Genomic DNA, 27002 nt, shown 5'->3' with positions numbered 1-27002 from the left:
TTTATCAAGGGCTCTAATATTAAAGCATTAAAATGTTTTAATGCTAGACATATTGGAAGCCTAAAACATCTCTTGCTGAAAGCATAATACCAGTCTTTCTACTCATTCTGAGTTAAGATGAACTAATGAGTCTTTAGTAATTAAAAAAAATTTTTTTAATTTACTTGGCTGCGCTGGGTCTGCGAACTCGTAGTTGCAGTATGTGGCATCCAGTTCCCTGAACAGGGATTGAACTGGGGTCCCCTACATTGGGAGTGCAGTCAGCCACTGGACCACCAGAGGAGTCCCAAGTCTTTAGTAATTTTGTATTCAGGAGTTTTAATTGACCAGTCACTGTTTTCCAAAAAGACTGAATACATAGTAAACAGAAGCTGAGATGAGGAATTTTACACAATAGTCTTTAATATTTTTTCTTAAAAAATTAGAAAAGAGAAAGAAATGAAAGGCATTTCAGTGTGTTGACTGTATTATAGAATCTGTTTTATATAAATCAAAAAAAAAAAAAAGGACTGTGGCTATGGAGAAAACAATGTTATATAGGTAGTGCAAAGGAAGGAAAATTTTCCTAACTCACGGAAAGCACCAGCCTGATAGCTTGCTTCTCAGTGTTTCTCAAAAGATAGAATGTAAACCAGAATGACTGTTTTGTTAGGTTGGTTGTAAAACCAGGCAAAAGAAATCTGACACTTCAGAATCTATCACACGAAATCAAATACAGAAGAAATGAAACCTTTAAAATTAAACTTAAGTGTCTGGAGATATAGAGAGTCCAAGTGTTTTGACAAGTACAAAAGGTTTTATGCTGGTGAAGTTGGTTATTTTTTCTAAATTGCTTAGAAAATTGTTCTGAGGGAATAAGTTAGGAGCTACAATTGCCAACAGTTGTAAAAAATACTCTACCAGGCCCTAATATTGTAACGTGGTAACTCGTATCTTTTGAACTAAAGTTTTAGTAGGTGTAGATGCCCATTTTAAAATGATTTTTTAAAAGACAAGCAGCGGGGTGTGGCCTGACCAATAAAAATATCAGTAAGCAAAATTAGGGAGTGACTGAATACACACTTCAGGTATAATTGACTTAAGTGTCTAAGACTTAAGAACAAAACCCTCATTCACCTAGAAATATGGAGGCTGAATCTGGTGAACTGACATCAAAGTCTTGGGCATATTACTGCTCACTTACCTCTATATATGGCAACTGGTAGAAGTGAGTACCTATATCAGAAATCTTAGAATTATAATATTAAATTTTACAAATTAATCTGCAATCCACTTATATCCTCCCATTATTGCTCCTTCTAGGAACCTGAATATTCTCCTTTGATGGTCTCAGGAATCTTTTCAACATAATTATTTTTCAAGAAAAGAAAATTTTGCTTTGAGCATTAAGACACATACACAGTTCTGCTATATTTATTAAACGGCTCTTGAAGTATTTGATTCTGGGTTAAAGGGAGAAGATATCCACATTGGTAAAAAGGGAGTTGTTATCTTCAGAAGTCTTTTTGTAAATCTAAAATAGAATAGATTTTTATCAAGGATAGTAAAGGAAAACAAAACAAAGCCCATTTATTTCACATCCTGATTTGCTTAATGCTTCCATTAAATTCACATCATGCATAAAGATTTGCTTTCACATTTGCTGAAGCCCACATTATAGGCTGAGCTAGTACAGAACAAGAATACAAAGGACTTAATATGACCAGTTGGAATGGCAGCTTCAATGAGGCTTTCGAAGTTCAGAGTCATCACTGTTCATTCAACAAGCACATATTTGAGTGGCTACTATGAGTAGACCATTATCTTAGGCACTACTTTTTAACCACCAAACATTTTATTAAAAAATGAAGTGGAAAGGGAGTTTGTATTTTTATAACACTGCCAGTTTTCTATGGTATCCATCAATCTCTTGAATAATATTCACTGTTGATTTTTTTCCTTTTGGCTTACACATATGCTCAGGTGTCTCCTATTCAAAGAACTCTTCCTTTGACACTGCTATCCTCCTAGCACCTCCTCGTTCTTATATCCAACAGGATTTTATCAGTTCCCTACTGCATTTGACACTTGATAATCTCCTTGAAACTTTCCTTTCCCTTGGCTTCTGTGACACTTTTACTTAGATCTTTCAACGTCCAAAAAATCATTACCAAGTTTCAAGGATGGCTCCAGCATTTGCATTTTTTGGAGCTCTCCAATTCTACTGTCCTAATACTAATAGCTCAATTGATCTCTTGGGCTCTAGTCTATCCCCTGCTTCTCCCCAGATATACTGTTGCTAGAGTTATCTTTCTATTATAGATAAAACTACAAATCACGGCACTCCCTTTCTCAAAAACCTTTAATAGCTTCCCTGTCCCATTTGAATTAAGCTCAAACTCCCAAGACTAGAATTCGAGGCCATCTATACTCTGGCTTCAGTCTGCTTCTTCGGATTTCTCTCCCATCACTTCCTGACGCATCTTTTACCAGATAAGCTGTACTACTTGATGGCCTCTAGAGTGACTTGATGCTTTCCTGCTTCTATGCCTTTGTTCCTGCTGTTCCTTCAAGAATGAACAACCTGTCTCCTTTTTCCACTCCTGTACCTTTATCTCATCAAATCTCTGCTTGCGGAAATCCTACTCATACCTCAAGGTATGATATGTTAGCACTGGGGATTAGAATTCATACAGCAGCTCACTGCAATAGAGTTCAAATACCACCCTTTTCATATAAAATCTTCTCAGGTTCTCTCAATCAGATGAGATCTCTTAGCATTTTGTACTTCTTTGTTTTGTACCAGTTAGTACTCCTTAAGGGCAGGGGAGCCATGATGTGGAATTCATCTTTGTATAATTCATTTTTGTTTCCCTCATAGTACCTGACACATAGAAGGTGTTAAAATGAGTATGTGCTGAATTGAATGAAGGGACCTCAGTTTTCAAAATACTAAGGATAGTGAGATAAACTAGTAACTTTTTTTGAGAGGGCAAAGACTACAGCTCTAAAAATTGTTCACTTGCTGGATGTTTTAAACTACCTGTACTAAGACCTAAATAGCTATAAGGGAAAGGTATAGAATCTTACCACTCTTCTTGAGAAGTTCTCCTTTTCGAGATTTATCCAGGTTTTCAAGAAACTGCTCAAAAACTTTTACAAAAGGAGCTAGACTGGTCTTCTTGTAATCTAAATTGTGAAGACCATGAATTATAATTAGCATTTTGGCAGCAAGAATAACATGAAAGTATAAGTTTCTTGTAAAAATTCTCTAAATAGTGCTGTCCAATAGAAATATAATAAGAAATGTATAATTTAAAACATTCTAGTAGCCATATTAAAAAGGTGAAATTAATTTTAATAATGTATTTTATTTAACCCAGTGTATCTAAAATATCATTTCAACATGTGATAAAGATTGAAATATTTTACATTCTTTCACACTGTCTTTGAAATCTAGTATTTTGTACTTAAAGTACATCTCAATTTAGATAGTATATTATCATTGGAAATACTTGATCTAGATTTAAATTATAAAATATATAAAAAAGTAAGCTCATATAACTAATTTTCCCAAACATACTTAAAAGTTTTCCAATAATTGAATCGATTATCAGTTTTTAAGTGTACATTAATTAAAATTAAAAAAAATCTGTGGCTAATAGCCACATGTGGCTAATGTATTAGACAGTGCTGCTCTAAAACATCCAAACCACGTGTACACATCTACTCTAGCAGTCAGTCATAGCATCATCTACTGCTATGTGTTAAGTCCCATAAAACATTCCTTTCTTTAGAAATTGTGGCTTCAATAATAAATAGTTTTACCAACAGAGCAAAACATTAAAAATGTGAAGTCAGGGCCATGCCTTCCGGAAACAATCAGAAGTTGATAGTCATATGCATTAAGTACAGGTATTCTTTGATCTATAAAACAGTCTTAAAAATGTACATAAAATTTTGAATACAGAATCTTAATCATCCATTTAATTAAACAATCTATAATTAATACCCAAAGAAGGCAAAAATCTAATTGCAGTCAAAATGAGATTTGGATTTTGTCTGCATGGAATTAAGAGTCCTCATGATAGTTTACTGGAAAGAGTAAAAAAAAGAAACTAGGGACTTCGCCCTTGGTCCAGTGGTTAAGACTCCACGCTTCCACTGCAGGGGGTGTAGATTCGATCCCTGGTCGGGGAACTAAGATCCCGCATGCCATGTGCCCCCAAAATTAAACAAACAAAAAATCTTAAAACAAAAAACAAAACAAAAAAAAGAAACTATACTTAAAAATTTTTTTAGTAAATGTTATCTGACTTACTTGGGACTGGAAAAGGAATCTTTATGAGAGTATTAAGGATGAATATCTCAATTGTGGCAATTATGAAAGTAGATTTAATTTTGTTCTAAATGTTTAATATATAAATTTTCTTAAGATAAATAAACTTATACCAAAGAAACAATTTAGTTTGGGTTCAACCACATTGTACTTTGAACCTTTAATTCAAGATTGTAAGCTCCTTGGATGTAGGCCTCTATATTTGTTTCACCATTGTGGAATATATAATAAGCTCTCCATATAATTATTAAACAAATATTTACAAATTAAACAAATATTTACAAATTAAACAAATATTTACAACTGCCTATTATACAATATATTGAGTACTATGCTAAATTATAAAAAAGTATAAAGTATAAGCCATACTACTTGGTCTCAAGAAGTTTTTATTTTTAAAAATTTATTTATTTATTTATTTGGGCCATGCTGTGTGGCTTGCAGGATCTTAGTTCCCTGACCAGGGATGGAACCCGGGGCCCAGTGGAAGTTCGGAGTCCTAACCACTGGACTGCCAGGGAATTCCCTCAAGAAGTTTTGGAATGAACTGGAAAAACAACTCCTATATGTAGTGATAGAAAACAATATATAATTAAAGGCCAAACAGGCATATGGATAATTATGAGTCCAAAGAATTGACCAGGGCTTCCCTGGTGGTGCAGTGGTTGAGAATCCACCTGCCAATGCAGGGGACACGGGTTCAAGCCCTGATCCAGGAACATCCCACATGTTGCAGAGCAACAAAGCCTGTGCGCCACAACTACTGAGCCTGCACTCTAGAGCCTGCGAGCCACAACTACTGAACCCGCGTGCCACAACTACTGAAGCCCACGCACCTAGAGCCTGTGCTCCACAACAAGAGAAGCCACTGCAATGAGAAGCCTGTGCACCTCTACAAAGAGTAGCCCCTGCTCGCCGCAGCTAGAGAAACACTGCACGCAGCAACAAAGACCCAACACAGCCAAAAATAAATAAAATAAATTAATTTAAAAAAAAGAAAAAGAAAAAAAGAATTGACCAATCAAAGTTGACTGAGGTGGCTATGAACTGGGTCTTAGAAAAAAGATTTAATTAGAGAGGAGAGTGGAGAACAGTCCAGGTTTGAGAAGTAGAAGGGAAGGAGCAAATGGTACTAATCTGAAAATGGACAAAAGCTTAGAATCACAGAAACTAAAGAAATAATAAGGAACTTACATATCACCTATTCCAGCCTCCCACCACCTCTAAAGCATCCCTGATTTACTGATGGCTATTAGCCTTTATGAATACTTGAAATGATAGGCAGTGCAGTTTATGTTTGAACACTTGTATTTATTATAAAGCTTCTCCTTATAGCGAACCAAAACTTGCTAGCTTAAAACCTCTGAACAAAGGAAAAAGATGTCCACAAAGAGATAATATTAAATTTAAAAATTTGTGTTACAGTAATATATGCACTTCGTTAAAAAAAAGTAAAATAGTCCTAACAGGTTGATAGTGGAAAAAAATAGCAGCCCCCTGCCCTAATTCTGACCTCTCCATCTTCTTGAATGGCAACTACTTTTTTCTTTCCTAGCATTCACTTCTAAAAATGAATACTTCCATTGTTACTTAGAAATCTAAGGCCATTCTTCCTAGCTCTACGGCTTTTTTGTTGGGGAGGGATAGTAGGAAGAGGTCTGAAAGCTCCTAAGATCTTCTCTTAATTCTCAGCGTTAAACTTCAAAATGATGTGCCTTGGTGTAGCACATCATTCTTATTATGCTGAGCCCTTTCAACAAAGGGCTCATTTCTGGATGTTGTCCTATATAATTTTGACAATTTTTTCCTGTTTTATTTATTCTTTTTCTGTCAGATATTAGACCTCCTGAACCAGTCTTTAATTTTAGACCTCCTGAACCAGTCTTTAATATTATCTTTTTCCTCCTTAAAAAAACAACTAACTTGTCTTTTTTGTATTACTTTCTGGGAAATCTCAACTTTTCTTTTCCAGCCCTTCCATTGAATTTTTTATTCAAATGGTGATTTTTTTGATTTTTAAGACCTCTTTCTTGTTCTCTGAGTGTTTCTTTTTCATAGCATTCTGGTCTTGTTTCATGGATACACTATCTTCTCTTATTCTCTGAGGATATCGGGTTTTTTTTTAATATAAATTTATTTTTATTTTTGGCTGTGTTGGGTCTTCGTTGCTGTGCACGGGCCATAGGTGCGCAGGGCCCTAAGTGCGCAGGCTTCAATGGATGTGGCACACGGGCTCAGCAGCCGTGGCCCGCAGGCTCTGGAGCACAGGCTCAGTAGTTGTGGTGCATGGGCTTAGTTGCTCCATGGCATGTGGGATCTTCCCGGACCAGGGCTCGAACCTGCGTCCCCTGCACTGGCAGGCGGATTCTTAACCACCGTGCCACCAGGGAAGCCCGGATATCGGTTTTTTAAAAAAAGGTTTCCTTTGTTCCTTGCATTGTCTGTTTTCCCTGAGTTCTTTTTTCCAGTTTATTATTGTCCAGTTTATTTATGTTGGAGACTTTTTTCCAATATTTTAAACAGAATGCTTGTAATCATTCTACAAATAATGATGGTGGAATGTACTTGTTCATGTATTATGTTAGAGCTAGAATATATAAGTGATATTCGAACTTGGATTCTGAAAGAAGGGTAGCAACATTTGACTAAAAAGATCAGAGATGAGAGATCTGCACTGCCCATTACAGTAGTCACTAGCCACATGAGGCTATTTAAATTAAAGTTAAATGAAATTAAAAATCCAGTTTCTCACATTTCAAGTGCTCAAAAGCCACATATGGGGGGCTTCCCTGGTGGCGCAGTGGTTCAGAATCTGCCTGCCAATGCAGGGGACACGGGTACGAGCCCTGGTCTGGGAAGATCCCACATGCCGCGGAGCAACTGGGCCCGTGAGCCACAACTACTGAGCCTGCGCGTCTGGAGCCTGTGCTCCGCAACAAGAGAGGCCGCGATAGTGAGAGGCCCGCGCACCGCGATGAAGAGTGGCCCCCACTCGCCGCAACTAGAGAAAGCCCTCGCACAGAAACGAAGACCCAACACAGCCATAAATAAATAAATAAATAAATAAAATTTAAAAAAAAAAAAAAAAAAAAAAGCCACATATGGCTAGTGATTACCATTTGGGCCATGCATAACATTTCCATCATCACAGAAAGTGCTATTGGACTCTACTGCTATAGTGTCTCTTGGGTATTGGTATAAGAAGATTTGACTTTCACTAACAGGAAGTTTTATATTCCCAGCTCCTTCAAATTCTTGAATATACAATTCAGTCACAGTTTAGACATGTATTTAACAGAACACTCATTAGATATAAAAACAAGGTAGAGAACAAAATATTGCATATATAGTAGTTGTTAAATAAATAGTTGTTGAATATAAGACTGTGAGATTCACTACTGGGCATATACCCAGAGAAAACCATAATTCAAAAAGACACATGCACCCCAATGTTCATTGCAGCACTATTTACAATAGCCAGGTCATGGAAGCAACCTAAATGCCCATCGACAGATGAATGGATAAAGAAGACGTAGTATATATATACAATGGAATATTACTCAGCCATAAAAAGGAATGAAATTGGGTCATTTATAGAGACGTGGATGGATCTAGAGACTGTCATACAGAGTGAAGTAAGTCAGAAAGAGAAAAATATCGTATATTAATGCATATATGTGGAACCTAGAAAAATGGTACAGATGAACTGGTGTGCAGGGCAGAAATAGAGACACAGATGTAGAGAACAAACGTATGCACACCAAGGGGGGGAAGTGGTGGAGGGTGGTGGTGGTGGTGGTGGGATGAACTGGGAGATTGGGATTGACATGTATACACTAAATATGTATAAAATGGATAACTAATAAGAACCCGCTGTATAAAAAAAAAAGACTGTGAGATTCAAACAACTATCAAAACCAACTGATAATTTAATCTTACAGTATAGATCCTGGCATTCAGATGTTACTTGTGAATATCTGTTGACTCAAATTGGATTCAACAGCACCATTTGGGCAACTGATGAAGGACAGAAACATTGCTATAATATTATTTGTTACTGAGCTGGTTTCAGGATAAACATTGATCTATTCTGGTCTGAATCCAAGGTGAGTTAATTACTGGAGTCACAGAAAGATGTCTATATAAAAAGATTATGTTAAAGTGAGACTTCAATATATTAACCTACCTCTGGTTCTATGTTTGATATCAGATTCAGCTCCGTTCTCTTTTTCTTCTTCTTTAGTGGAAATAACATCCAATTCATGGCAAATGGAACTACAGATAGTAGAATAAGATAATTTTAAAGTTGGTTCTTGGTCAACATTACCCAGTGTATGAAAGCACATGAATCTCACAAGATTTTCTGTGAAAAAATTATGTGGCCAACTAAATTTGGGATATTCTAAAAACCATAATCTCTTCTTGGAGTTTTCCATGCACATTAGCATATTAAAGACCAGGAAATTTTGCAGTAAAGAACTTTTAATCTGCTTAAGTCAGCATTTCCCAAACTTATTTGAACTCTTTTTTTGCATAATAGCAGCTGAAAAACTTGTGTTCTATGGAACTCACTAGGAAATGTTGCTCTGCTAGGGCATCATCATACAGCCTCAGAGAAGCTGCCTCTCTTGAAGGGATCTAATCCAACATACGTCACATTTAGAACAACAATCACAAACAAAAAAGGAGTGATCAGTGATCTGGAACATACCTTATGGTTGGAACAGTAAATGGATCAAACTGATCCACTTTCTGTAAATCAATAGGCACAGAAATGCGACCTGTGAGAACCAAAAGTTATAAACTGAAGACTGTGGAATACAAATCATTATAAGTTGTCTCCTATGAGTTATTTTTGGCTAAAATTTTAATCTAAGGCTTAGAAAGAGGGTTAGACTCGTCTGTTAAGAACAATATTTAAGCACATTAGGTGTGTCTTTTATTTCTCTTAACAAAACACCAAAAAATAGATGTGAAAGACTGTTGAGCTATTACCTAGTTGCTGTTATTTCTACTTTTATTTCTATCTTCCTCTTCCCTATATCCTCCTATATCTAAGTACAGAACAGTCTCAAATTTAGAGTCCTCAAAATGGAACAGAATAGATGGAAATAGTTCATTTCATTACCTTGAGTTATTTGCTGAAACTGAAAAGACACCTATGTGTTGGCAGGTCTGAAAAGGGGCTGTATAAATGTATACACTACAGAGTCACTGTAGATTATTAAAGGAAACAAGGCAATTTGGGAGTATTTTTTAAAAAAATTTATTTATGGGACTTCCCTGGTGGCGCAGTGGTTAAGAATCCGCCTGTCAGTGCAGGGGACACGGGTTCAAGCCCTGGTCCAGGAAGATCCCACATGCCGTGGAGCAACTAAGCCCATGCACCACAAGTACTGAGCCTGTGCTCTAGAGCCCACGAGCCACAACTACTGAAGCCCCCGCACCTAGAGCCCATGCTCTGCAACAAGGGAAGCCACCGCAATGAGAAGCCTGCGCACCGAAGAGTAGCCTCTGCTCGCTGCAACTAGAGAAAGCCGCGTGCAGCAACGAAGACCCAATGCAACCAAAAATAAATAAAATAAAATAAATAAATTTAGTGCTCGCTTCGGCAGCACATATACTAAAATTGGAACGATACGGAGAAGATTAGCATGGCCCCTGCGCAAAGATGATATGCAAATTCGTGAAGCGTTCCATATTTTTAGACGCAGACGTAGAGAATGGACTTGAGGACACGGGGAGGGGGAAGGGGAAGCTGGGATGAAGTGAGAGAGTGGCAAGGACATATGTACACTACCAAATGTAAAATAGATAGCTAGTGGGAAGCAGCCACATAGCACAGGGAGATCAGCTCGTGCTTTGTGACCACCTAGAGGGGTGGGATAGGGAGGATGGGAGGGAGACGCAAGAGGGAAGAGATATGGGGATATATGTATATGTATAGATGACTCACTTTGTTATAAAGCAGAAACTAACACACCATTGTAAAGCAATTATACTCCAATAAAGATGTTAAAAAAATAATAAATTAATTAATTTAAAAAATTATTTATTTATTTGGCTGCACCAGGTCTTAGTTGTGGCACGTGGGATCTTCGATCTTCATTGTGGCATGCGGGATCTTTAGTTGCAGTATGTGGACTCTTAGTTGTGGCATGTGGGATCTAGTTCCCTGATCAGGGATCAAACCCAGGCCCCCTACATTGGAAGCGTGGAGTCTTAACCGCTGGACCACCAGGGAAGTCCCAATTTGGGAGTACTGAATATATGACAGACACTTTTCTAAGCACTTTACATTTTAGATCTTCACCATAACCCACTGAGGTAGGTACTATTATTATCTCCATTTTACAAATGCTAAAACCAAGAGTAATTTGCTTAACATCCCACAGCAAGTGGCAGAGTTGGATTGTTGACACTAAAGAGGACTAGATACTTCTTTAATTGTGTCCCCTGTTTGGATGGGGCAAAGTTTATGCCAATATAGCCACTGCCATATTTATTTTAAAGTCAATTTCAGTCCATCAAATCTTATCTAAGAGAAATGTGCAAGAGACAAGATAAATCTATTGAAAAAGAACTGAGGGAGGCAGCATAGTGGAAAAAGCATGGAACTTTCAGTGTTAAGAACTGAACTCTATTACTAGCTCTGACACAATTTGTCTGTTGCTGGCTGCACTGCGAGGCTTGCAGGATCTTAGTTCCCTGACCAGGGATCGAACCCGGGCCCCATGAGTGAAAGCGCCAAGTCCTAACCACTGGACCACCAGGGTATTCCCCACAATTTGTTTTAAGGCTGTGGACAAGTCACTTTAATCTCTTGGGCCACTGTTTTCTCATCTGTACAATGAGAGCTGTTGTTCTGTGATTTCTAAGTTCCTCTCCAACTCTACTTCTAACAATGAACCTCAGAAACCCAACTAAAAATTATTTACATAGTGGAAACTCATCAGGCAGCTACTAATCAACAATTGAAAAGTAAGTGAACTCGGGCATTAGCTGACAGAACAATTCTTCAACCTTTACTATTTCAGACATTCACACCCAGTGATATGCTTTCTAAAACAAAAAATAACTTTGATTTTTCTTTTATTTTCCTTACTTTCTTTACATAGTACCTGTTTTAGGATGAACACTAAAAGGGCTCTTCAGTAAATGATTGATTCCTTTGCTAACATTGATATCCAGTCGTGGAAAACAGTACTGGAGCATGATCTCCCACTCAAGCCAGGGTCCACATTTGTCATTTTTGCTGTTATTCTAAAAGTAGATGCAAGTCCAGCATGAGGATCAGTAGGAATTTTTGAGGATTTCTTTAAAGTGGTTAAAAAGTGATCGTCAACCATCTTTAACTTAGTAAGCAAAACAATCAGAATTTAATTAAAAATTGCATTATTGTATTTGTAATACAGATTTCAATGGAATATACCTGACATCTGCTGGCTGCTTTCTTCAAATGCTCCCAGCGCTGAAGTGAATTGTGATGCTTTTGGAAGCTCTGTTGAAGTTCATCATGCATTGGTGATGGGTCATTAAGGAACACACTCATTTAGGGCACATCAACGAACAACTTATTTTCAGTATATATTACCACAAGGATATCTAAAGTTCACATAGAAAGTAATTATTGTTTTCTAAAATGCAAATATTAAACACATATCCTTAGAGAAATTCCCCTGTTAAACTATATTAGATATAACAAAGAATGCCAAAATAACTGTAAAGTGTAAGGTAAAACTGGTCCCTGGTCTGTACATATTTTGAGGATGATCCCACATCCTTTAAGCAGTCATTAATTTTAGGAGGATCAACTTCCAAAATGAGGAAATTTATTTACAAAACGGCCTCACTTCTTATTGTATTCCAGACTAGAGATTAAAAAACGCAGAAGCACAGAGGATGTTTTGTGTAAAAACATTAGACTTATAAGCATATGAGAATATGTAGGCAGAACACATTTATAATATCATAGATCAATACAAGTAGCTCACACAGAAATGGTCTTGGGAAAGGATATTTTCAGGAACAAGGGCTAAAATCTTATCCCAGCTTTCTTTATTCTCAAGAATATCTTGATCAACCAAGGCATAGTCTTCAAAGTATTTTTTTATTATGTTTATAGATTTTCTGTAGGAATAACAATAACAAAGTCCCAACACTATTAGCAACACATATGCCACATGGATTTTGTCCACTTGGAAGGCTTGTACTTATTTTCACTGAATTTCTAAAACTTAACTAGGTAAAATTGGAATTACACCTCTTCACAGGGTTATAAGAGTTAAATGAGACACTCTAAGGGGAAAGAACCTAGCATATTACTTGGTTTAGACTAGATATTCAAGAAATGTTTACTTTTTAAACTCCACAATTTAGAAGGTAATAGCATCATAAGTATGTAACAAGGGTGGAAAGCAACCAAGTCAGGACAGCGTAATACTACATCAGTAGTAGGATGTGGGATACAGTCTACAGTTTCTACTCAGAATTGCTTCCTTTAACATCTCAACACTTATATAGTGCTTAGCAGTTTGAAAATAGACTTCACATCTACTGTTTATTTATTTACCCTCGCCCCCTGCAGCGGAAGCCCAGTCTTAACCACTGGACCGCCAGGGAAGTCCCTCTACTGTTTTATTTTATCTTTGCCACAACTCTGTGAGATAGATAGAGCAGACATTGTTCTCCCTATACTGATAAGAAACAGAGGCTCTAATATTTATCAAGGTTGTATTAAACTGGCAGAATAGGGATTCTTACTACTAATGCAAATCCTCTTTCCATTACCCTGGAGAAGTAGTGAATTCAGTGGAATCAGGCAGACCAGGGCATGAATCCTGAATTTAATAATTACTTGTGTGAAGCCAAGCAAATTATACGATCTCTCCAAATCTCACTTCTCTCATCTGTAAATGGAGATACCATCATGTATCTAATGAGGTTGTTGTGAAGACCAATAAGAATATTTGTGAAGCACCTATCATGAACACTGGAGCATATAAAATGGACACTCAATTAACTCTAGCTATGATTATTGTAAAATGCTACCCCAGCAGAGAAAATTGATCAGGTAATTCTAAAAGCACATGCAGGTAAATCAGACACAACTTAAACTTCATGGAGTCTTTTCCAACAGACCTGACAAAAGGATGAATTTTTTCACTTAGGTGAACTTTCTTTTTAACATCTTGACCACCCTGAAAAACAAACCATCAAAAAAACACTTCGTGTATATTATGTAACATAAATGAAATAATTAAAACTTTCTTTAACGTGTTCTAAAGATATTGATTAAATTCTGTCAAAGTATAGAACCTTGGATGCCATTTTATATAGTCTCAATACCTGTAACTTTCTGGGTTAACTTTACTTGACATACTTGAACCAGAAAAGTAAACTAATCTTCCTTATGCCACAAAGGAGGATGCTTAACAGCAAAATATGAAGCATCTTAAAAAATGGAGCTACTATGATTTTAATTGATCTACTGGTAAAATCATCTACTCTGAAATACGAATGCTTAAAAGATAGTTTAATTTTGTTACTAAACATACCAGGCTTGGTAATATCTAGCAAACAAAGAAATGTAAATATCATTAAGAAGACCTTACCTTTACAACACTCAAATATTCAACTATCCCAGAACGTACTGCAGAGGACAGTTTTCTAACTGATCCATCACAGACCCAGCAATGAACACCTCTCCTTCCAGAATATACCCAGAGACGATGTTTAAATCCAAAGTCCTCTGAAGAGGGGAGAAATGATAGGTTTTAAAACAAATCTATGAATTCCTGGTTCTTGCTTACTTCTTTAGCTTCATTTTTTTAACTTGTTATCCACATGTACTCATCTTAACTATATCACAGTTGACCCTTGAACAAAGTGGGGATTGGGGTGCCAACCCTCCCCAGTTGAAAATCCATGTATAACTTATAGTGGGCCCTCCATAGAAACAGTTCCTCTGCATCAGTTCCTCTGTGTTTGCGACTCCACATCTGCAGATTTAACCAACTACAGATCATATAGTACTGTAGTATTTACTATTGAAAAAAAATCTGTATAAGTGGACATGCGCTGTTCAAACCCATGTAGTTCAAGGGTCAACTGTACGTTATTTGTATTGGGTTGGCCAAAAAGTTCGTTCGGGTCTCTCGTAACACAGAAAACCCGAACGAACTTTTTGGCCAACCCAATAGTTTCCCATGCCCCCCATGCTCTTGCCTTCAGTTCTTTACCTATCTTGGTCTCTCTGCTAAGAATGTCTTCATGCCTCAGTACTTCCATTTCTCTCCCTGACCAATTGCCATTTATCTCTAAAGACCCAGTCTAGGGATATAAAGAGAGTTAATAAATTTAAAGTGTTTGGAACAGTGCCTGGTACATCATAAGCCCCCTATATAAGAGTTAGCTATTATTATTATCATTATCATCCTCATCATCACCTCTTCTAGGAAGCCTTTTCTCATCTAATCTCTTCCCATTCCTGTATGCTCTCCTGCTGTTCTATATCCCCATAGCATCCTGTGCATATTAATGCATATGTAATCCTGAATTTTCTTGTTTCCTCCTTAGACTGCATAACCTACCTGAGGTAAGAATCGTTATCTTTCATAGTTCCCTCATCTAGCCCAGTACCTAGCTTGCAAGAGTTGCTCAATAGATGATTGAATTGGGAAAAAATTAAATGATTTGATCAATAGCTTTATCAAAGTTTTAACTACAACTTTTTTCTAATCTTTTATTTTCCCTACCATATGTTTCAAAGAAACATGTTAGGAATTTATGAGATTTGATTATAAAATGGTATAGATAGGTTAATATTCAGAGGAAAACAGATTCTCGCGTTTGACCCCACTCAGATACTGTTAATACTTGCCCTTCAATGCTCGGTCGATGATGTGTATGGCCATCGTCATGAGGGTCCAGCACTTAGAACATATGTCTGCAGAACTGGAGCAGAATCATCATTACTCATTGTCAGTGATACCACCCACCTACCAGCAAAACATGTGGAGCTCACCTACAACATCTCCTCACATCGTCGTAGTCTGTCATGTCAATGTCAAACACCAGTTCTTTTTCTTGAGCCTGGAAAGCTCCCAGCTTCACTGTATTGTGTTGATTGGGCTACAAGTACAAAATAACAATCAGTTTCTATAAGAGCTGCCATACATGCTTATTTTCTACCTACACAGAAAAAGTGGCCAAAGAGAAGTGAAGAAACCATATAATGCCAAGTCTATGCCAGTTGAAGCTCAATGATTTGATCCTATACATCCAGAATTGATGACAGTGTAACTTTCATCTACTTAAAACAAGATGTGATAAATACATATTACCATATTTTTTTTCTACTTCTATTGAGATATAATTGATATATGACATTGTATAATAAACATTTGTTGATCAACAGAAATCATAACAAAGAGTTTTAGGTTTCTGATAAGGAAAAGTACATACAAATAATTAATGCCCTACTGCAAGGTATTTTAAGGACCTTTAATTGTTACTGGACATGTAAGTAACAGAAATGTATTTAAAATTTTTCAATAATTCAAAAATATCTCTCAATTAGTCTGGTTCAAGCTGTACGTAATCTCCTTTGAGGCAATGGACTACCTGGTAAAGGTGGACTGAATACAAATACTTATTTGGCTTCCACTAAACCTGTGCAAAAATAAAAGTTTTTTTTTTTTTTAAAGAAAGGCACAAGTCTTTTATTTATTCATTTACTTTTTCTTATTGAAGTATAGTTGATTTAAAATGTGTTAGTTTCCGCTGTACAGCAAAGTGAATCAGTTTTACATATACATATATCCACTTTTTAAAAAAAAATTTATTTATTTTATTTATTTTTGGCTGTGTTGGGTCTTCATTGCTGCGTGAGGGCTTTCTCTAGCTGTGGCGAGTGGGGGCTACTCTTCGTTGCAGTCCGCACGCTTCTCATTGTGGTGGCTTCTCTCGTTGTGGAGCACGGGCTCTAGGCACATAGGCTTCAGTAGTTGTGGCACACGGGCTTAGTAGTTGTGGCTCACGGGCTCTAGAGCACAGGCTCAGTAGTTGTGGCGCATGGGCTTAGTTGCTCCGTGGCATGTGGGATCTTCCCGGACCAGGGATTGAACCTGTGTCCCCTGCATTGTCAGGCGAATTTTCAACCACTGCACCACCATGAAAGCCCCTATCCACTCTTCTTTATCTATTTTTTTTTTTTTGGCATGCAGGATCTTAGTTCCCCGACCAGGGATGGAACTTGAGCCCCCTGCAGTGGAAGTGCAGAGTCTTAACCACTGGGCCGCCAGGGAAGTCCCTATCCACTCTTTAGATTCTTTTCCTATATAGGTTATTACAGAGTATTGAGTAGAGTTCCCTGTGCTATACAGTAGGTCCTTATTAGTTATCTATTTTATATATAGTAATGCGTATATGTCAATCCCGATCTCCCAATTTATCCCTCCCCCCTCCTTTCGCCCCTGGTAACCGTAAGTTTGTTTTCTACATCTATGACTCTATTTATTTTTTCTTTCCTGGCCGCGCCCCACGGCATGTGGAATCTTAGTTCCCCAACCAGGGATCAAACCCACACCCACTGCGTTGGAAGCGTGCAGTCTTAACCACTGGACCGCCAGTGAAGTCCCTGTGATTGTATTTCTGTTTTGTAAATAAGTTCATTGGTGTAAGTCTTTTAAAAAAGAACCAGAGAGGGGCCTGGTGCTGACCCGAGCAGCCCCTTTCCCTGCCTGACCTGCATGACCAGGCCCCTCCCCAGGAGGCACAGCTGGCTGAGGGACGGGCACTGGGTACCTCACGGTGAGCAAAGGCCACGGGGCTAGGGGCACAGCCTGTACTCCCACCCTGAAGTTCCCCAACTGCACCTTTGTTGAATTGTGGTAGCTAGGAGGATATTGGGGTGAAGGATGATGTCTTGGCAGCTGAAGCTGGGGCAAGAACCCTGGGCTCGGGTAAGGAGAGCAGGGGGAAGAAAATATTCTGGTCTTAAGGCCAGCTCTGTCCTCCGTAGGCTCTGGCTTCCTGCCCTGGCTTTCCTCTGATGCTATAAATTTTCTGGTTCCCCTGGATCTGGGGACAGTGTTGCCTTCCATGTCTAGAGAAACTGTTGTAACCAACCTTTTCTAACACAATAAAGAGGTGTCCTGGAAAAAAAAAAAAAAAAAGAACCAGTGAGGAGACAATACTACCACAATTTTTATAAGGAGAACCAAAAAACTGAATCTTCAGCTCTCAGTAAAGAAGGATAAGAAGGAACCCAATTTACACCTCAGAATCTCCAAAAATCTCAGGAATAGGTGACAACAGGTATCTCTGGAGCTGAGATTAAAAAACAAGAGGATTGATTTAAAATCTACTTATGAAGCAGTTAGTTCCCCATTGTGCTACACTTACTCTGTGGAGCTAGGTGACTGTGCTTCTATTTCCCTAGCAAAGATACCTGAATTATTATCTGCAGAGCATAAAACAGAGGGTCTCTGGACTGAGGAGGGGACAACAGGCACAGCTGAAGAAGTATGTGTTGTACAGATATTCAGAGGATTAATCAGACCTTTACATGGGGAATGCTGAGACCCAGCCATCTCCTCTGTACCCTTCCACTAACACCCCAGGCAGGAGATGGGAAGATTCCTTTCTGAAGACTCTGTCCAAGTGTGTCAGGCACTGTTATTAGGCTCTAGGAATAGATCAGTGATCAACTGGCGTTTTCATACTAGCAAAGATCTAGAGAAATTGACATCAGAGATTTGCACCAATAAAACAGCCCAGTCAGATCACTCTGTAGTAAAGAAATCTCAGCCATGTACACAGAGTTTCCAGTCAGCTTTTTAGTACTCTATTCTTAAATATAAGCAACAAGCAAGAAACTACCAGACATATGAGGAAAACCTCTGATATGAAAGAATGGAAAAAAACAGAAAAAATGCAACTTTAGAGAGAAGAGCCTGTGGAACAGAAGAAAATTAAAAAAACTATCATTGATATCCTCAGTGAAAGAAGATGTATCAATGAAAAAAGTACAGGATGCGCTAAAAAAAATTTCTTGGAAATGAAAATATAATAGTAGAAATGAAAAACTTTTAAGGAAATTCCCCAGAAAGTAGAGAAAAAGGAGACTAAAAAATAGGAAGAAATAAATAGAATTAGAAGACCAGTCTAAGACATAAAATCTGCCTTTAGGATTTCTATAGACCAGAGAAAATAGGTAGGAAAAACTATATTAAAAATAAAAAGGGTCAGACCAGAGGGCAGACAGCAGAAGCAAGAACTACAATCCTGCAGCCTGTGGAATAAAAACCACATTCACAGAAGGACAAGATGAAAAGGCAGAGGGCTATGTATCAGATGAAGGAACAACATAAAACCCCAGAAAAACAATTAAATGAAGTGGAGATAGGCAACCTTCTAGAAAAAGAATTCAGAATAATGATAGTGAAGATGATCCAGGACGTCGGAAAAAGAATGGAGGCAAAGATCGAGAAGATGCAAGAAATGTTTAACAAAGACCTAGAAGAATTAAAGAACAAACAAACAGAGATGAACAATACAATAACTGAAATGAAAAATACACTAGAAGGAATCAATAGCAGAATAACTGAGGCCGAAGAACGGATAAGTGACTTGGAAGACAGAATGGTGGAATTCACTGCTGTGGAACAGAATAAAGAAAAAAGAATGAAAAGAAATGAAGACAGCCTAAGAGACCTCTGGGACAACATTAAATGCAACAACATTCGCATTATAGGGGTCCCAGAAGGAGAAAAGAGAGAGGAAGGACCCGAGAAAATATTTGAAGAGATTATAGTCAAAAACTTCCCTAACATGGGAAAGGAAATAGCCACCCAAGTCCAGGAAGCACAGAGATAAACCCAAGGAGAAACACGCCGAGACACATAGTAATCAAATTGGCAAAAATTAAAGACAAAGAAAAATTACTGAAAGCAGCAAGGGAAAAACGACAAATAACATACAAGGGAACTCCCATAAGGTTAACAGCTGATTTCTCAGCAGAAACTCTACAAGCCAGAGGGAGTGGCATGACATATTTAAAGTAATGAAAGGGAAAAACCTACAACCAAGATCACTCTACCCGGCAAGGATCTCATCCAGATTTGATGGAAAAATAAAAAGCTTTCCAGACAAGCAAAAGCTAAGAGAATTCAGCACCACCAAACCAGCTCTACAACAAATGCTAAAGGAGCTTCTCTATGTGGGAAACACAAGAGAAGAAAAGGACTTACAAAAACAAAGCCAAAACAATTAAGAAAATGGTAATAGGAACATACATATCGATAATTACCTTAAACTTGAATGGATTAAATGCTCCAACCAAAGGACACAGGCTTGCTGAATGGATACAAAAGCAAGACCCATACGTATGCTGTCTACAGGAGACCCACTTCAGACCTAGGGACACATACAGACTGAAAGTGAGGGGATGGAAAAAGATATTCTATGCAAATGGAAATCAAAAGAAAGCTGGAGTAGCAATACTCATATCAGATAAAATAGACTTTAAAATAAAGACTGTTACAAGAGATAAGGAAGGACACTACATAATGATCAAGGGATCAATCCAAGAAGAAGATATAACAATTATAAATATATATGCACCCAACATAGGAGTACCTCAGTACATAAGGCAACTGCTAACAGCTATAAAAGAGAAAATCGACAGTAACACAATAATAGTGGGGGACTTTAACACCTCACTTGCACCAATGGACAGATATCCAAACAGAAAATTAATAAGGAAACACAAGCTTTAAATGACACAATAGACCAGATAGATTTAATTGGTATTTATAGGACAGTCCATCCAAAAACAGCAGATTACACTTTCTTCTCAAGTGCGCACAGAACATTCTCCAGGATAGATCACATCTTGGGTCACAAATCAAGCCTCAGTAAATTTAAGAAAATTGAAATCATATCAAGCATCTTTTCTGACCACAACGCTATGAGACTAGATATCAATTACAGGGAAAAAAACGTAAAAAACACAAACACATGGAGTCTAAACAATACGTTACTAAATAACCAAGAGATCACTGAAGAAATCAAAGAGGAAATCAAAAAATACCTAGAGACAAATGACAATGAAAACACGACGATCCAAAACCTATGGGATGCAGCAAAAGCAGTTCTAAGAGGGAAGTTTATAGCAATACAATCCTACCTCAAGAAACAACAAACATCTCAAATAAACAATCTAGGCCAACCAGAAACATCCCAACAGTCAATAATAACACAGTAATAATTTTAAAAGTTCATAACACTTGAGAGTGTGCAAAGTACTTTTATTATCTCCTCTGATCTTTATAACATTCCTTTTAGATAAGTATGGTAAGTGTTACTGTCTTTAATTTACAAGTGATGATGATCAGATTAAATGACTTGTCTAAAGACGTGAATAATACTCTGTGCTTATTGTAAGTGAACACAATTTTGTACTTTAATGAACAGTGTAGAGTGAAATATGGTTATTTGGTTCACTTCACATTCTGCCGTAGAGGCGGCAATTTCCAAAATGTTGATTTTCAATCTTATCTTTACTGTCTTATCATTCACACACACACAAAAAAGTGCCATTTGGTTCCTCGGAAGTTAATAGGACACTCACATAAATCCTTTGGAAAGAGGATGGTGTAAAGCCAACTACACTGGTGCGCACCATCAATGCACCTCACTCAAAATTATCATCAATTATTCACGAATTCTAAGCCAGCTGAGCATTTATGCTAAGATATAGATTCTTTAAAAAATTTCCACTTATTAACAAGCAGTGTCAAATATGACAGCAGGTGTTTACTGAAGCTACTGAAGAGATGAGTTTGAAGTGAGTCACCTAAAGTTTCCTGTTATAGATACCATGTGATCTTCTTCCCAGTTTTTGTAAAGAAAAAAAAAAGTGCTTTCTGTCATCACTCTTTCTGCCTCAAACAACTGACCCCCAAACACTCAGTGGTAATAGTAACAGTAATAGTATTTTACAACTCGAAATGGTATATACAGAATAAAGCATTTCTATTAAAGGCTATATTTCAGAATATGCTTTGCTACTGTTGCTTTAAAAATGTTGGTTTCTTTGTCATAATCCAACAAGAAGCCTGTTTTGGGGATTTTGAACAAGGGCAGTTTTACAGCAAGGTTCTAATAACCATTTAGGCAAATGTTTGCTTCAAATATGCCACATTCATTGATTTACAGGGATATCTATTAACAGACCTTATATACTACTGATATATTATAAATATTGTATGTATCCAATACTAATAAAGCAATATTTTTAAAGTTTCAAAAAAAAAAAAAGAAACAACAAACATCTCAAACAATCTAACCTTACACCTAAAGGAACTAGAGAAAGAAGAACAAATAAAACCCAAAGTTAGTAGAAGGAAAGAAATCATAAAGATCAGAGCTGAAATAAATGAAATAGAAACAAAGAAAACAACAGCAAAGATCAGTAAAACTAAAAAATAAATTAAAAAAAAATAAGAAGGGTCAGAATGGCCATTATCAAAAAATCTAGAAACAATAAATGCTGGAAAGGGTGTGGTGAAAAGGGAAACCTCCTGCACTGTTGGTGGGAATGTAAACTGATACAACCACTATGGAAAACAGTATGGAGGTTCCTTAAAAAACTAAAAATAGAAGTACCATATGACCCTGCAATCCCACTACTGGGCATATACCCTGAGAAAACCATAATTCAAAAAGAGACATGTACTACGATGTTCATTGCAGCACTATTTACAATAGCCAGGACATGGAACCAACCTAAATGTCCATCGACAGATGAATGGATAAAGAAGATGTGCACATATACAAAATGGAATATTACTCAGCCATAAAAAGAAATGAAATTGAGTTATTTGTAGTCAGGTGGATGGACCTAGAGTCTGTCATACAGAGTGAAGTAAGTCAGAAAGAGAAAAACAAATATCATATGCTAAAGCATATATATGGAATCTAAAACAAAAAAAAATTGGTAGTGGTGAACCTAGTTGCAGGGCAGGAATAAAGATGTAGACATAGAGAATGGACTTGAGGACACGGGGTGGGAGGGGGAAGCTGGGGCAAAGTGAGAGTAGCACTGACATATACACTACTGAATGTAAAATAGTTAGCTAGTGGGAAGCAGCAGCATAGCTCAGAGAGATCAGCTTGGTGCTTTGCGATGACCTAGAGGGGTGGGATAGGGAGGATGGGAGGGAGGCTCAAGAGGGAGGGAATATGGGGACACATGTATGCATATGGCTGATTCACTTTGTTGTAAAACAGAAACTAACACAATATTGTGAAGCAATTATACTCCAATAAAGATCTATTAAAGAAAAAAAAAAGAAAGGAAAATTTCCCAGGATTGAAGGATACGAGCTCATGATCATATGGGTCCATCAGGTATCTAGCACAATAGATGAAAAAAGATGTACACCAACGTACACCATTAGGGACAGAGGGGATAGATAGAAAATCCTAAGAGTGGGGCTTCCCTGGTGGTGCAGTGGTTAAGAATCCGCCTGCCAATGCAGGGGACACGTGTTCGAGCCCTGGTGCGGGAAGATCCCACATGCCGTGGAGCAACTAAGCCTGTGCGCCACAACTACGGAGCCTGTGCTCCAGAGCTCGCGAGCCACAACTACAGAGCCCACGTGCCACAACTACTGAAGCCCGCGTGCCTAGAGCCCGTGCTCCGCAACAAGAGAAGCCACCTCAACGAGAAGCCCGCGCACCACAATCAAGAGTAGACCCCGGGCTTCCCTGGTGGCGCAGTGGTTGAGAATCTGCCTGCTAATGCAGGAGACACGGGTTCGAGCCCTGGTCTGGGAAGATCCCACATGCCACGGAGCAGCTGGGCCCGTGAGCCACAACTACTGAGCCTGCGTGTCTGGAGCCTGTGCCCCGCAACGGGAGGGGCCGCGATAGTGAAAGGCCCGCGCACCGCGATGAAGAGCGGTCCCCGCGCCGCGATGAAGAGTGGTCCCCACTTGCCGCAACTAGAGAAAGCCCTCGCACGAACCGAAGACCCAACACAGCCAAAAATAAAAATAAATAAATAAATAAATAAAGTAGCTATTAAAAAAAAAAAATGCTTTAAAAAAAAAAAAAAAAAAAAAAAAGAGTAGACCCCGCTCGCCGCAACTAGAGAAAGCCCGTGCACAGCAACGAAGACCCAACGCAGCTAAAAATAAATAAAATAGATACAACATTAAAGAAATAAAAATTGTTTTTTTTTTTTAAAAAAGAAAATCCTAAGAGCTTCCAGGTCCAACACAATGGAACAGGAATCAGAATGGCATTAGTCTTCTTAACAGCAACATTGGAAGCTCGAAGATAATGTAGCAATGTCTTCAAAATTCTGAGGGAAAATGATTTACAAACTCAATCATTAGTTAAGCATAAAGACAGAATGAAGACATTTTCCAGATACAGAAGGTATGAAATATTTTGTCTTCCATGCACCTTTTCTTAGGAAGCTCCTGGAGGATGTGCTCCACCAAAACAAGGGAGTAAACCAAAAAGAGAACATACGATCTAGGCAACAAGGATCACAGGAGAGAGGTGAAAGGAAACCAGGGTGATTACAAGATCATATTTACCCGTCAGGCTTAGAGAGGAATCAATCCAGATTGGAGTTAAGAAGGCTGCAGGAGAAATTTCTTCAGGATGAAACTGACAAAATACTTGATGGATCTGAATACATTGGGAGATTTATATAATTGGCAGTTTGGGGTTGAATTAGTGATCTAATCCTAATTTTTAACAAACATGCTAAGAGCATGTGGCAATAGGAAGGTTCTCTGTGTGGTGAGGGTAGGGGGTGAGATTAAAAAAACCCTAAACTCTCATCTGCCAGAGTGGAAGGTCAGTAGATAATGCTTAAAATGGAAAAATAGAAGAAATATAATCATGTTATTTAGAGACAAGGAAGCAAATACCTTAACAATCAGCAAAAAGAAAATGCTTGCCTCTGGGGAGCAAATAATAGGGGGAAAAGTAGGAGACCTTAAAAAAAAAAAAGCCTAATTAATAGTAGTTGATTCTGTAAACTACATGCATCTATAACTGATAAAAATCACAAACAAAACACACAAAAAAGGTGTATAGGTGCCTCTGTCTTGGTCCAATTAAAAAAATGACACTTCCCCCCCAACTTCTGTGCTAGGGAGAAGGAGTAGAGTGACAACTTGACCCTTCTATAGAGACTTCAGTTTTAATCTCCACCTCTGAAGAGGAGTAAACTGTTCCAAAGCATTTTCCCTGCCTGCCTTATCTTACCTCTTCTTCTCCCCTTCCCCTGGGATTTAGAGTCAGAAAACCTGGATTCAGGTCCCACCTCCCTCATTTAGAAATTGTGTGACCTAGGGCAAATTATCGAAGTTCTCCTTTGTAAAAAGAATAATGAGGACTGATATGAAAAACAAGTTATACAACATATGAAAAAGCTCCATACAAAAGCTATTCTTTCATGTGTATATTTTCCCCACCATGTGTGTATTTTTAAGGAGAGGAAGAAGGGCAATTTTGGTATGTTCATTCATTCAACAGATACTTACTGTGTACTCTCTGCCTAGCAGTATTCTAGGCACTTAGAATGTATCAGTGAGGTGAGCGGGTAGGAGGAATGGCAGGCTGCAGAGGCCTCACTGAGTAAGGACTTGAAGGAGGTGAGGGAATGAACCAAGAAGATATTTGGGGAAATGGGTTCTAGGCAGTGCAAACTGCTTGAGCACGGGCCAGTGTGGCAGGTGAGGAGTGACTGAGCGGGAGAGAGGGGCTCTTACTCGGAGTGAAATGGGGAGCCACTGGAGAATGGTTTTGAGCAGAGGAATCATGACAATCTTACTTGTTTTAAAAGGATCCTTCTGGCTGCTGTGTTGAGAATAGAGTCTAGAGTCTACAGGAGCAAAGTGTTAGAAAGTTTTTACAGTAATTTAGATTAGAGATGGTGATGATGATGGTAGCAGCACTAGTAGCAGTGGTTGGATTTTAGATATTATTATGGTAGAGCTAAAGAGATTTCCCAGTGAAACAGATACAGGTGTGAGAGAAATAGAGAAATCAAGAATGATTCTCTCCAATGCCCTCTGTGCTCAACCACGCTGACTTCCTAGTCTTTTAGCCAGATACTCTTTTTTTTGTCCTAGTGAGAATACAACCAATTCACTTCCAAACAATTTCCAGTCAGTAATGTAAAGCATCAAAGGACAATTTGTGGCTCTTCAACTAAAATAAGCTCTAAAAATTTATATCAAAATGCTAGGGCTTCCCTGGTGGCGCATTGGTTGAGAATCTGCCTGCCAATGCAAGGGACACGTGTTCGAGCCCTGGTCTGGGAAGATCCCACATGTCGCGGAGCAACTGGGCCCGTGAGCCAAAACTACCGAGCCTGTGCGTCTGGAGCCTGTGCTCTGCAACAAGAGAGGCTGCAATAGTGAGAGGCCCGTGCACCGCGATGAAGAGTGGCCCCCGCTTGCCGCAACTAGAGAAAGCCCTTGCACAGAAACGAAGACCCAACACAGCCAAAAATAAAATAAAATAAATAAATAAAAAATGATAATTAAAAAATAAAAATAAAAATAAATGCTAGGGGCACCAATCCATTCTTGGTTTAAAAAACAACAAACTACATAAAAAATCGATTTCTTACTCTGTGGGAATATACCGCGCCTATATCAATCTTGTACGGATTCATTTTCTGCATCTCCTTTTCCAGATCACTCTGGTTGTTGAAGGATTGGTAACGAATGTAAATATCATCTTTCAATGTGAAGGAAAATTCACGGTGTTGAAAGTAATTCTTTACCACTGCAAAATAAATGTACACTTTACAAGTTAATTTGGTACTTTACCCAGCTCAGAGCATTAAAACATTAACCAATGAGAAGATATTTTTCATGAGTCCTCTGTGCTCAGCACTGCGTTACATGTTAAAAAAAAAAAAAAAAAAGACAAGAATTAGTTCCTAATTTGAAGGGGTTTACCATCCCGCATCTAACAGGGAAAAGTAAAAATGAGGAAAAAGATGCAGAATTATTTTCAATATGTAATACCACCTCTCCTTCTTCGGTGGGCACTAGTAAATTCCTGGGAAGAGTTAAGTACCTCTCCTCTTTTAGGAGATAACCCCTCTGTCCCTGAGCAGATCACGCCTCTGCAGCTTCATGCTATGACCCGGTAACCCCCCTTGGCTGCAAATAAACACCGAATCGAAAGTGAGTCCGACCACTCGAGTCTGACCAAGAAGTGATAGGAGCAGCGGCTCTGCCTTACAATGCGTAGCGTAGGCTGGTCATTCCAACCTCTCTCGGCCCATTTACACCTCAGAGGCGAGGGCTCAAGATAACGCACGACGGTGCCCGGCACAATGCCTGGCGCACAGGAGGCACTTCATATTGTCTTTCCAAGGTACCCTCCTGAAACCTCCTCACGTTCCCCTCCCAACCCACTACCCACCCTGCTCCCCGCCTCCATCACCTCCGCCATAGTTGAGCCAGCGATAGTACTGGGCATAGGGAAAGAGCCTCCGGTAATAAAGCTTAAGCAGCTCGGGCAGCTCTGCGGGGTCAAATGCCTCCATGGAGCGCGGAACTCAACCCAGGGAGGACTGCCGCGAGAAATGGCGGGAACCACACAGCCGGAGCCCTCGCCACTGCGCAGGCGCGTC

The 27002-nt window shown here is 38.5% G+C and overlaps 1 protein-coding gene and 1 non-coding gene across 2 annotated transcripts; one reads left to right on the top strand and one right to left on the bottom strand.

Annotated features, from left to right (window-relative positions):
• Window positions 1–1397: 1397 nt before the first annotated feature.
• On the bottom strand, window positions 1398–26969 carry PRIM1 (DNA primase subunit 1). The gene is made up of 13 exons (XM_057557573.1): window positions 26813–26969; window positions 25986–26143; window positions 15345–15451; window positions 15201–15274; window positions 13933–14069; window positions 13460–13518; window positions 12339–12448; window positions 11751–11842; window positions 11440–11581; window positions 9030–9099; window positions 8505–8593; window positions 3070–3168; window positions 1398–1513 (listed from the first exon to the last, which is right to left on the bottom strand). Exons 1-13 carry the CDS (start codon window positions 26913–26915, stop codon window positions 1494–1496), a joined length of 1260 nt encoding a protein of 419 aa, XP_057413556.1. The 5' UTR covers window positions 26916–26969; the 3' UTR covers window positions 1398–1493.
• LOC130709311 (U6 spliceosomal RNA) lies at window positions 9918–10024 on the top strand. The gene has a single exon (XR_009009835.1). It is a non-coding gene; the product is annotated as a U6 spliceosomal RNA (small nuclear RNA).
• Window positions 26970–27002: the final 33 nt, after the last annotated feature.

The sequence above is a fragment of the Balaenoptera acutorostrata genome, chromosome 11 (assembly GCF_949987535.1).
Source record: "Balaenoptera acutorostrata chromosome 11, mBalAcu1.1, whole genome shotgun sequence".
Lineage (NCBI taxonomy): Eukaryota > Metazoa > Chordata > Mammalia > Artiodactyla > Balaenopteridae > Balaenoptera > Balaenoptera acutorostrata.
This window is presented reverse-complemented; position numbering and strand designations above follow the sequence as displayed.